Here is a 13,049-nt window from a genome sequence, read left to right as displayed (position 1 = left end):
TTATACAATAAAATTCAGTCTTTATTTAGTTCAAATTTAATATTTTATTATTTTAATTTTTTAATTAATCATATTTCTTATTTTTAAGAAATTACTTTTATTTTTAATATTTATCACCGTAAAATTTATAACCACTTGTAATATATTGATTTTTTTGCAAACCAAACCATAAAAACTTGTAATAACTTTTCATGTACTAATTTTAAAAACATTCAAAATTTATGTCAAAAACACATCTAAAATTAAATAAATAACATAAATACATTTAAAATTATGTATTAACACATATAAATTATTATCATTATAATTTTAGATTACATATTAAACACACACAAAATTAAATCACATCCAAAATTATAAGAATGTATTCTAAATATTTTATCAACACATCCAAAACTCATGTAAAAAATTATATATATATATATATATATATATATAAAATCAACAACACTCAACCAAATTTTTTTAAAATTTTGCAAGTAGAATTACTGTAGACAGAGAAAGATGCAATGTAGAGTAAGAGACAGAGAGAGGCACGGGAGGAGGAGGCAGTTGTGTGTGGTGCGAGGGAGGAGACCAAGGACTGGAAAGAGCCATCGATGGAGGAGGTGCGGGGATGTGCACGCGTGGCGAGGAGGAGCGCGTCGTCGAAGGAGGACATCGTCGCAGAAGAGGTGCGCAATGCGGGAGAAGACGAAAGCGGTCACAGGTGAGGAGGGGAAAGCGCTGTAGTTCTAGATCTTTACGGAAGAAAGATTTTACTAATGATAAAAATTTGATTTGAAATATTTAAGATCTTATTTGTAATTTAAAGGATACTAAATTAAATTCTTATTTAATATAAGAGAAAATTATATATTTTTTTTAGAAATTTTAAAATGTTCTCTCCTTTATTTGTAAAATGCCCAGCTCTCCTATTTTGGTGTAGTTATTAATGTAGTTATCAAAATGAGTAATTTTAATAACATATTTGTTAGCTTTGGAAGCTGCACAATATGGAAGGAGCTGAGGTAGAGTGGGACCTAGCTAGCGGAAACAAGTGGTTGAGAGCAACTGCACATGGTTGACGTTGTGACATTGTGACCTTTATTATGATAAGTCGTAACATCAATCCATTATAGTTTTGTAGCATTGCATCATTGATTCATTGTAATAGTATGAATTGCAGGGCAAATAATGATCTCACTTGTCCTCATCAATCATCATATGATGATTATTCTAGTTTTATGGACATGCAATATAATGCATACAAGCTAAGAATGCAACATGGGCTGAGGAAATTATTGAAAGTTCCTTTGGCAAGATATAAAAAGTGGGGTAATATTTGACTTCATTAGTCGTTAATAGACAACGCCGGAGATGATATTAGAGTTAATAGTCTTTGTTACATCTAGTATATATCGGTTGTTATAATGATCTTTTTATTTGTCTTTTTAATAACTCGTATGGTTTCGCTCCATTTATTTAAGTTGAGTTTTTATTTATTTATTTTTTTTAAATAACTGAACATGCATATGGCTGGTATTATAGCATACAGGATTAATCTATCTATTCTTAATATATAACAGTATACATAAATTTATCTACATTACTTTTAAAATATTTTTTTTATTAATGTCATGTCAGTAACATCGCTTATTTGGCAAAATATTAAAATCAACCACTCAATTTTTACCAAATCAACTATTATTTTCAAATAAAAAAAACAAAAAATACAAAAATTTGTAATCAAATTTGTAACCTACAAAGACATTGAATCTATATCCATATATTTATTATATCTTACCATTATAAACAATACAATAAATTTATAAGTTAATTTATTGATTTCTATAAATAACTTATTAAATATAATAAACATTCATATTACAAATATAATAATAAATTTTACGTTACAAATATTCAAATTTCATACTACTTATATAAGTCTCTTATCACTATTTCTTCAAATGACATCAAATTTAACACAAAAAATTTATTTCCGAACTACACAACATCTCAAACTTACTCAATAGAGCATCATTCTTTGGACAATATCATCAAACAAAAAGACAATTGGTTTATCAAAGTTCGCGTGGTTCATCTATGGGAAACATTAACACCCACAAATGAAGAAGAGTCTCTTTGCTTAAAAATTATTATATTAGATAAAAAGGTACAAAACAAACATATTTATTATATTTTTAAATTGAATTTACGAAAAAAATATTTTAATTAATTTGTACAGGCTAATTAAAGGTTCAATGAAAGCAAACTTTTTAATCACAACTGTTGTGAAAGAAATTAAAAATACTATTTTGAACATTTTTCAAGACTATTTTGAATTTGCATCACTTGAGACATTGTCTGACAGAGTGGGTAAAAAAAATACTAACAGGTAATTTCATTTTATATTATTTCAATTATTCTTATTAAAAATAACTTATTAAAAAAAATCTACACATTTTTGTTCTTTTTATTATAGATGTCATTGGAAAACTATATCTAAGAGATTAAGAAAGAAAACTATACAAATTCAAGACACATCTTCGGAAGAAAAACATACTGCAAAGATGGAACAAACAACATAATAGAAAGTGCATACAACTCAACAATTCATAAAGAACATGCCTTCATAAGAACCTACGACAAAAAGAAGAAAACAACAATTCTAACAATAACCAATAAAGTAAAAGGAGGACGAGTGCCACATAAGAGAACTAAGTCCATCAACTAAAACAAATGCAAAAATCAAACCACCAAATAAAAATGTCACTTTGTACAACTCCAACATCTAAATCTTTTGTACTACAAATTATTTTAAACAAAACACCTTTCAAATTTAACTTTAGTTTACACATATTTAATTTAATGGGTAAAGTATACTTTTTGTCCCTGAAGTTTACTAAAAGTTTCAAAATTACCCCTAAGTTTCAATTTGTTTCAATTTTATCCCAGAAGTTTTCGATTTGCATCAATTTTATCCCTTAACGTTAACAGCGTTGAAATCATTAACAGACGTTAGTGACGTGGCAATAAAAGAGTTCTATGTGGCAACTATGTGTGTGAGTCATTTCTAAAATATTTTTTAAATAATTTTTATTTTTTTTATTTAAAAATTTATATTACAAAAATGATATGGCTAAAAATCCCAACCTCAAACCCTAAAATTAACTTCTTCATTTACGTCTTCATCTTCATCTTCTTCACTTTCTGTAAGAATAAAAAACCCTAACGAATGGCTTCCCAAGGCTCTGTATCATCACAAAAAAGCAGTCGGAGACGACGAACGCTTACATGCAACTGTGGTGAACCCCCTGTACTGAGATGGTCGAAGACACTAGAAAATCCCGGCCGGAGATTTTGGGGCTGTGTATACTTTGATGTAAGTTTTGAGTACTTTTTATTTTGATGTCTTCATGAGTTTTTTCAAGTTCTTTTTTTTTGTTTATGTTGCAGATTGGGAAGGAGTGCACATTTTTTTCCTGGGTAGATGGAGTTGCAGAGACAGAAGAGGCTGAGGTTGCAAGGTTGAAGATGAAAAAAAACTTTGATCAGAATGATGGCCTACCTCGTCAGAAACCTTAAATCCTAACCGTTCAAACATGCAGTAGCAAAATTGATTAGAATGGTGGCCTATCTCGTCAGAAACCTTGATCAGAATGGCGCTATCCAAGTTTGAATCGTTGATGACTGAATGCTATCCCAGACTCCTCCCTCAGTCTTGACGGCGTCACAACATGCGCCGTCCTGCACATCGCTGTGGCAGACTATAGTTGACGGTGCGACGTCTGATCACCCACCAAGCTTCCTCCTATGACTCTGTTTCTCTGGCAATGTTCCTTAGTGGCAAAGGGAAGACAGACGGGTTATGTTTGAAAAAGGATGCCAATTGGTTTACTTGGGTTACTCAGCCATAGGTATTTTGGGGGTTTCACGTTTCTTGCCACATCACACACTATACTTTGCCATATCTCTAACGTCTGTGAATAATTTAAACGGCGTCAACTTAAAGGATAAAATTGATGCAAATCGAAAACTTATGGGATAAAATTAAAACAATTGAAACTTAGGAATAATTTTAAAACTTTTAGTAAACTTCAGGGACAAAAAATATACTTTACCCTAATTTAATTCTAAAAAATATATCAATTTTTAATATTTATTATATATTATCATTAATTTACCGTCCGCACATTGTGCGGTTTCATTCTAGTTTTAAGATATTTCAAGAACATCCTTTTGTATTTCTCCAACAAGTTAGCATTACAAAGAAAGTGGTCCATTTCTGTGACTTTAATTTACTCGGTTATTTGCCTAGCACATTTTCAAGTATATGCCATGCTTGTGCAGCACAGATGTGTATTTCTTTAAAAATTATCTTTGCATAACATGATAACATAAACTGGTTTCGAAAGATTATTTTACAAGAATGAGAAATCAAACTACTTGACACTATAGTCAATTTCTACCAGATAAGCTATTCTCTAGTGTAGCATTACTAGTGATAGTTTCACCAAAATCACCTGCAGCATTTGTTGAGTGACCTGCTCTGGTTTGTTCAGAATTCAAGTTTTCAGTTGGATATAACAAAGGCTTCGGAGGCATTGTTAGATTGTAAAGTTCTCCTTCAAGCATCTCTACTACATGGTTCATTGAAGGTCGATCGGAAGGTTTGAGTTGTATACACCACAATGCAGTTATGATCAGCTTCTTTGCCATACTCTTTTCAACTTCTGTTCCATTACAGTCCAATTCAACTTCTTTTCCTTTGCTAACTTGTTCATAGACCCAAGTTGGAAAGAATACTTGGCTTGAATTTTCAGCATGTGGATTCAAATTCTTCCTTCTACCTGCCACTTCCATCAACAACATTCCAAAGCTATAAACATCAGCTTTATAGGAGACTCCACCAAGGTTATTGTAAAACAATTCCGGAGCAATGTAGCCAATGGTTCCTCTTTTGTCAGTTAAAGTGACAATGCTACGATCTATGGGATACAATTTAGCTAATCCAAAATCCGAAATCTTGGGGATGAAGTTTTCATCAAGAAGGATATTATGGGGCTTGATATCAAAGTGTAGAATTTGCATAGCACAACCCCGATGAAGATATGAAATCCCGCGAGCTACTCCCAAAGATATCTCATATATTTTCTCAGAACTCAAATGAATGCTTTCTTCCTTAGAGAAAATATATTTATCAAGCGAACCATTAGACATGAAATCATAAACAAGTGCACGCTTTGATCCTTCAACACAAAATCCAATGAGTCGAACCACATTCACATGATGTATTCTCCCAATGGTTGCAACCTCATTAATAAAATCCTGACCATTAGTCTTGGACTGTTTCAACATCTTTATTGCTACATGAGGACCACTGCGTAATTTGCCCTTGTACACAGAGCCGAAACCACCTTGGCCCAATTTGACCTTGAAATTTTGTGTCATACTTTTAATTTCTCTATATGAGTACCTTATGGGAGCGAGGTGATTATCCTGTAGAAAATTCTCAATATTCACATACGTTGATAAATTTCTTCTTCGCCATTTGTAGATCAATAACACAACTAATAATGCAACCCCGAACAGAATCCTTGTTACCATATATGATAATAGACCGTACCACCCCATGAGCGCTGTCTTGGGATGAACCAAAAACGATGTTTCCCATATATCTTTCGGAGTTTTAAACCTTATTAGAGTGTACATTCCTGTACGAATATAATTAATTAGTTATAGATTAACAGATTATAATCACTTCAACCAAGTGATGTAAGTTAACTATATTTTATAGCTAACATATTCATGTGCAGAGACAAAATTTCTTACTAAAAAATTAAAGGGAAAATGTGAGTAGAAAAATACAAGACTGAAGTCAAGATCTTACCGTAAAAAAACGGATGCAAATAATCTGAAAGAGAAAAGAGAATCACAAACGTAAAATTAACTCACTGTATATATCGATATAGATATGCACTCCAAGAGCAAAGAAGACACAAGGAATTTTACGTACCTAGAGTGTAGCTTCGAAGTTGCTTCCAAAACCCTAGAATAATGAGTTTCATATTATATATCGTATGGTTTAACCAAATTCTCAATGATAAATAATAACAACAAAATCTACTCTTATATGTTATGGTCCTACCACTAATCGATTCTAAAGAATATTTGAATTTCGAAAAGTAAAAATATCTTGTCCTATGACACTTTATCTCTAATTGTAAATGCTAAATGCAGGTGTACAAGAGAGGTAAGTTACCACAGCGGCGGGCTCCTCCCTTTGAATAAGAACAGAGAGAATAACAGAGAACGTTTTGAGCGGTGTGGTTGAAGTAGCAAGCTCCCGGTCCACAGTGGTGCTCATGGCAAATAGCATGCAACCATGAGACCTCAAATCCATAAGCCAGCGCCTTATGAACATCACTGTATGCTATTGGATCATCGACATCCTTTTCCATTTCACCCTTCCATTCCCAACCATTGTAGGGATGCTGTTTTTGGAATTGAAACAAGCCAGAGGTGGCAGCAATTTTGTTGATGCGGCATCCAGGCTTCCATATCGATCCTGTGGCTCCTAACTCTCCAGCAACTACGTATGTATTCAGATCCAAGCAGGAGGAAGAAGCGTTATTCTTGTCCACGTCTCTCACTGCTGTGATACAGTTCACGTATATTATGTGCTCAAATAGCGGGATATAATCTCCAAGAACTGGGCCTTGCATTTGAGTGGCATGGTATGCGTTATCGACATCCCAATGATTGGAAACAGGGTAGACGCGGTAGGGGTCAGCGCTGAAATTGAATCTGTACAAGAAGTAGCGGGGGAGGGAGGAGCAATTATCCTCTTGAATGTTGGGATCTACTAACCTGATTGTGTAGTTGTTGTAATTTATGGCCTCCACTTTGTAATCTGCTTCCTCTGTTAACCGTAACATTGCCACGTCGTTCACGCATTCTAGTTCGTACTTGCTGTCCCCGCAATTCGCCGGGTCATCTTTCAATCGGAAAGGATGACTTATGTTTGCAATTTTGCCGCACGATGATGGCACGCAGCTCTGCCTTTGTCCGGCAACCAAACTTTGGTGTAACACCAAAACAATGCTTATTCCTACCTCGCACCATATCCACATGGTAAGCTTTCTTTTCTCTTTTCAACTCCGATATACTTGTACAACTAATTATATGGATAGAATAGTTATAATATAATACGAATTTATATCAACTCATGTACACTAAAATTAGCTATCAAAAGTCGATCACTAGTATAAGATACATGTTAAAATTTATATACACATTAAAAATAAAGTACGAAGAGCATTTTTTTATCAACTATTACCTTGGGATGCATTTTCTTCCTCTTCTCTCTCTTCTCACTTTCTTTCTACTCTCTCGTTTACTTTGAAAATTCCAACGCGCATACACGTCAAGTCAAACTACTACTATGAAAGATTATTTGACTTATGTGCCAAACAGAAGATTATTTGACTTGTTCTAGGGAATCAAACAAATAATTATCAATTATCATATCAAATTCATTATTGTTATTTTTTAGCTGATATCATATTGATTATTGAGTCAACAGTAATGAGTAATAATATTAATATTTAATCTTACAAGTTAAATCTGACAACATGGTGGGTAGTTAGTTGTATAGCAGTTAGTTATACTGATTGTAGTTAGTTATAAATCTGTTACGGAACTAAGCAATGTGTTAGGCAGTTAATTATCTAGCTGCAACTTGATGCTGGCTATATAAGCTGTCATCCCAACTGATATAGTTCTTAATTTTTACTTCGAAATTTGATGCATGATTTAACCAGCGCATATACACTCAGTCTCATCTTAATTAAGTCAGATTAACAATAATAAATTACGTATCTCTTTATATTTACCATAAAAACATTGTTACAGTATATTATTACCTTCTAAATTAAAGTAATGGGCGAGTTTAGAATGCTAATTTTCAATTAAACTTCATCCAAATCAAATTGCAAATAAATACAGTAACCAAAATAATGAGCTGATCAGAAGATAAAACTATTGCAAAATATACTCTCTCTTTATAATGCATATTAGAAAGGACTTGTTTGACAATGATCTAATTCTTCAATCCTCTCCAACTCTAAATTTAAAGGCCTTGTCTGGTGGGTTATTCGTCGTCCTCTGCTAATAGAGTTTGTTAAGTCGAAAAGATTACGAGGTACACTTAATTTGTCTGCATCTCCTTCTAACATACTTATGACAGTTTTGATGGAAGGACGATCTGATGGCTGCCACTGAATGCATTGTAGTCCAACAATTGCAATTTTCTTTGCAAGTTTATTGTCTTTCTCATCTTCAATGTGTACTTGAAAATCTCCCCCATCAAGCAAATTGTGCACCCATTCGGGGTATAAAATCCTTAAAGACCCCTCAACTTCCATCTCTATGTTTTTCCTTCCTCCTACCATTTCAAGCAACAATATCCCATAGCTATAAATGTCTGCTTTGTAAGACACATTTCCAAAGTTTCTTGAGACAATTTCAGGCGCAATGTAGCCCATGGTTCCCTTGGCTGCTGTCATTGAAACTTTGCTCTGATCTTTGGAACACAACTTGGCAAGCCCAAAATCAGTAATCTTGGGAGTGAAGTTGTCATCTAGTAAGATATTGTGGGGATTGATGTCAAAATGAAGGATCTGTTGCTCACAACCATGGTGAAGATACTCAATGCCTCTAGCAACACCAAGGGCAATTTGGTGAAGCTTCTCCCATCCAAGGAAGACGTCCTTGTTATCTGGCGTGGATATGAAGTTTTGCAATGAACCTTTTGGAAAGAAATCATAAACTAGAGCACAATGAAATCCTTGCGCACAAAAGCCAAGTAAGCGAACCACATTGACATGGTGAATTTTGCCCATGGTTCCCACCTCGTTGGTGAAATCTTTCCCTTCACCCTCTGTGTTGCTGTTGAGTATCTTCACAGCTACGCCAATTTCCGAGGAGAGCATGCCCTTGAAGACTGCTCCATGACCTCCTTCACCCAGCTTGTCCTTGAAACCATTTGTGATCCTCTTTATATCAGAATAAGAGAATCTGGTAGGCTTGAGTGCCCTGTAATCTTCCAAGAACTTGTCAATTCTTGCTCGATCTTCTCCTTTCATTCTAAAATGTTGATAGATCTTAAACACTGCAATAGCCACTGCTGCCAGCAGAATTAAACCTGCCACAACACCTATATACATGGACAAGCATGCATGTGCAGGAATATTATTACATAACCTCAGAATTAATCAGAAAGATAAATAATTTATTATATAATTAATGTGTATCAATCACCTGTAGAACCGAAGAGCAAGTTATTATGATGGTGGCCGAAGCACTCAACTTCACCTTGAGTGCCATTGTTCTTCAGTTTACATCTCTTGCCTTGTGTTTCACACATGCTACAATTAGGTTTCGACCACAACAAATCCAAAGTATTGTACCAAACTACTAATTGTGGGTCATAGAAGGTTGAAGAAATGTCAAAAATCTTGGTGCAAGATACGAGATTGGAACTGAGGAGTAAATCGTAGCTGTCAGCAACGTAAATGGGGCAGGAGAGTTGATATTGCGGATCAGGTGAACAATTGAAGAAAGATATATCGTTCAGAGTTTGATCCCGACTGAACTGGAAAGGAGAAATTGAGGAAGAATTTTTTATGAGTTTGAGCAAGTGGGCGGGAAGGCAATTTTGCGTGTCAGAGACTTGGAAAGAGTTATATTCATATTGGATATCAGTGACAAGGAGTTTAAGTGGGACAGGAGAAGCAGAGAACTCAATGAAGGTATCATGAGAATCAGAACAAGTGAGATCAAAGGCAGGGTAACCACAGTGAGGGGGCTCCTTGTCTTTAAGACGGAATGGGAATCGAATTGGAGGGCCATGGCATCCGCACCTGTGTCCTCCACACCCATCTTCACCGTGGCATATCCCCGGCACCGTGCCAACCAGTATTAATACCATCATCAACATTAATGAATTGGAATTGCTAATCATATTTGGAACAAGATATCCTTCCACCATGCTAATTGAAACTAAAAGATTCTGGTGGTTTCTAATTAGATACAGAGATGCGAGTTTTGTGCAGATAGTACACTCAAAGTCATGCTGTTTGCAACTACTACAGGGATATGGATAATTTGACATAGTCAAACAACAAATAATTCATTCACTTTGACAGGTATACCTTTGAAATTTCAATGCATAAACAACGGTCAAAAGAGATTACCTTCGTTTTCTTCTGTGTACGCACATCATTTGCCTGGAAATTTCCAAACAAATTCGCAACATATATACTGCAATTTCAAGACCTCACCATCCTTTTTTTAAGAAGGGATAAAAATTATTCACTCCATCAAAATACATCTATAAGAAAGTATTTACACTCGTATAAAATATGTTTCGTTCTCTTTATAATGAATCTAGAATTTTACAAATAATGTATTAGTGTATTTATTTATCAAGATTACTTTAATAAAATTCAATTTCATTTCAATAAATTATTACAAAATGCATCCCAAATTAAAAATATCGAAATTATAAATATTTGTCACAAAACTGGTTTATTTACATTTTCGGACTAATGATTCTTGTTTGGTAGTAGGAGGGGAACATAAGGTGAAAATAAAATAAACTTCACTTTTGGCAAGCTGTGGTCATAAATGGTCAGAACTCAGAAGTGCATTAATACAACCATGAGCTGCAGCAGAGTTCTCACTCCATCTGTTCTATGTTGTTTGATCAGTAGATGAACGAAACTGAGTTGACTAGAACTTCCTATGAAAACCTCCCAGACTATACATATTTGCATTTTGCAGCGAAATGTGAAAGACTAGAACACCAATCACATTATATTATGTCACATGGCAAGAGTCTCACCTGGCTTTTCAAGCCAACTAAAACCAGGACTCTTGTGAACATTTTTCTCCTTCATGACCTTCCTCAAGTTTCCAACATGATCCCACTCACCATCAGCTGCATAAATATTAGATAGTGTTACAAATCCAACAGGTCCTTTTAACTGTATTTTCATTAGTTCGTCCACCATCAATTTTGCTAAATCACTTCTTCCATGGATATTGCACCCATTCAGAAAAGCTCCCGCAATTGATTCTGTCATTTGCATTGGCATCGTCTTGAGAAATTCGTATGCTTCAACTGTCTTTCCAGAGCGACAGAAGAGATCGACAACACAAGCATAATGCTGCAAGGTTGCCTCAATCCCGTAATGTTCTTTCATTAATCTAAATATCTCTAACCCTTTTTGCACTGAACCACTATGGCTGCATGCTGAAAGAAGACACGTAAAAGTAACTTCATTTGGCTGCAAACCTTGCTCTTGCAATTTTCTAAACAGCTCCAAGGAGGAATCAATCATCCCATATTTTCCATAGCAATCAATCATTGCATTCCATGATGCAACATTCTTATTCAGAATGCTGTCAAATACATTCTGAGCATCTTTTAAATTCCCACATTTTGAGTACATGTCAATAAGAGCACTTGCAATGAAAACATTGAAATCAAACCCCTTCCTTAGTATAAATCCATGAATTTCTCTTCCCCATATAATATAACCTGATGATCCACAGGCGGGAAGCAGTGCTGCAATAGTTACTTGATTAGGTTGAATCCCTGAATTTAGCATCTCCCAAAACAACTTCAATGCTTCCATGTCTTTATGATTCTGCACAAAGCCAGAAATCAATGCATTCCACGCAACCAGATCAGGAACAAACCCCTCTTTCTTCATTCTATCAGCGAAACCAAAAGCCTTGCTGGTATCCTTCGACCGAGCATATGCACCGATCATAACATTCCACGTGAACTCATTTGGCTCCAATCCTTCCAACTTCATCCTCTCAAACAACACCAACGCCTCCTCAATCTTCCCTGAGTTACAAAACCCACAAATCATCGATGTCCATGAGGCAACATCTCTCACAGGCATTATATCAAACACTTGGCAGGCATAGGAAACAAGTCTACATTTACAATACATATCTATGAGAGCATTGGCAACGGAGACATCATCTTGAAAACCCATCTCACAAGCCATGGCATGAACCTGCATCCCCTTGTTCACATCCATTAACCCAAGGCAGGCCTTAAGAACAATGGGAAAGGTGAACTTGTTGCCCAAGTGACCAAGCTGACGCATCCAACGAAAGTACCAAAGTGCATCATCATAGTAACCGTTATAGGCCAAACCAAGAACCATCCAATTGAAAGCAAAGACATTTGGGTTCTCAATTTTTGTGAACAAAAGCCTTGCTGATTTAAGATCACCACAACCAGCATACATAGCAAGAAGCTTTGAACTCAGAGAGAAAGTGTTCATGTTGGTTCCAGAAGTCAGCAACGTGGCATGGACCTGCATGCCAGCTCTCAAGCCTTTGGCCTTCAAGCATTTTTGCAGAAACAAAGCAAATTCACGAGGAGACCATTGCAACTTTCTAAATTGCCAGTTTTTCATTGTACCTTGATTTATTTAAGGATATCAACATTGAAATTTGAAATGGCGAAGTTCTGCAATATGAATCAATATCTAAAATTAAAGGAAACTGCATATCAGAATTAAACAAAATAAATTCACTAATCAATTGCGTTTGCCGGGAGTCGAACCCGGGTCTATTGCTTGGAAGGCAATTATCCTAACCGTTGGACTACAAACGCTTTATTAATGAGTCTTTCCATCTTTTTTAAAATATTCTATAAATCTTGTACATGAAAGAAAGAGTTCAATTGTTTATTAAGTTACTCATCATTCTCTTTTTTCACCAAGTATTTGCACTTCCATTTAAATGTTGGCAACTTTATTTTCTGTTAAAATTTTATATAAATATATTATCTGCGTGTCAAGATGTTGCAACAATAATGTGTCACTAGTACTGCAAATAATTAAAAGAAATAAAAGGTGTTACTAGATTAGATTTGAATATAAAAATTACTTTAGATAATTAAATTTCAGTAATCAGCGTTCAACGTATTATATGATTTCAAAAATACCATTAATGTCAATTAATCAAAAATTTAAATT

At 34.8% G+C, this 13,049-nt stretch overlaps 2 protein-coding genes and 1 non-coding gene across 3 annotated transcripts; all 3 read right to left on the bottom strand.

Annotated features, from left to right (window-relative positions):
• On the bottom strand, positions 4,313-10,259 carry LOC107619931. Its single transcript, XM_021113770.1, has 6 exons — positions 9,304-10,259; positions 8,061-9,199; positions 6,245-7,130; positions 5,999-6,031; positions 5,873-5,896; positions 4,313-5,696 (listed from the first exon to the last, which is right to left on the bottom strand). The coding sequence occupies exons 1-6, from the start codon at positions 10,154-10,156 to the stop codon at positions 4,441-4,443; spliced, it is 4,191 nt and encodes a 1,396-aa protein (XP_020969429.1). The 5' UTR covers positions 10,157-10,259; the 3' UTR covers positions 4,313-4,440.
• Positions 10,869-12,485, bottom strand: LOC107621776 (pentatricopeptide repeat-containing protein At5g59600-like). Its single transcript, XM_016323779.2, has one exon. The coding sequence runs from the start codon at positions 12,483-12,485 to the stop codon at positions 10,869-10,871; it is 1,617 nt and encodes a 538-aa protein (XP_016179265.1).
• TRNAG-UCC lies at positions 12,614-12,685 on the bottom strand. The gene has a single exon. It is a non-coding gene; the product is annotated as a tRNA-Gly (tRNA).

The sequence above is a fragment of the Arachis ipaensis genome, chromosome B10 (assembly GCF_000816755.2).
Source record: "Arachis ipaensis cultivar K30076 chromosome B10, Araip1.1, whole genome shotgun sequence".
In the NCBI taxonomy this organism is placed as follows: domain Eukaryota; kingdom Viridiplantae; phylum Streptophyta; class Magnoliopsida; order Fabales; family Fabaceae; genus Arachis; species Arachis ipaensis.
The sequence above is the reverse complement of the archived record's forward strand: the minus strand, read 5'-3'. Positions and strand labels throughout refer to the sequence as shown.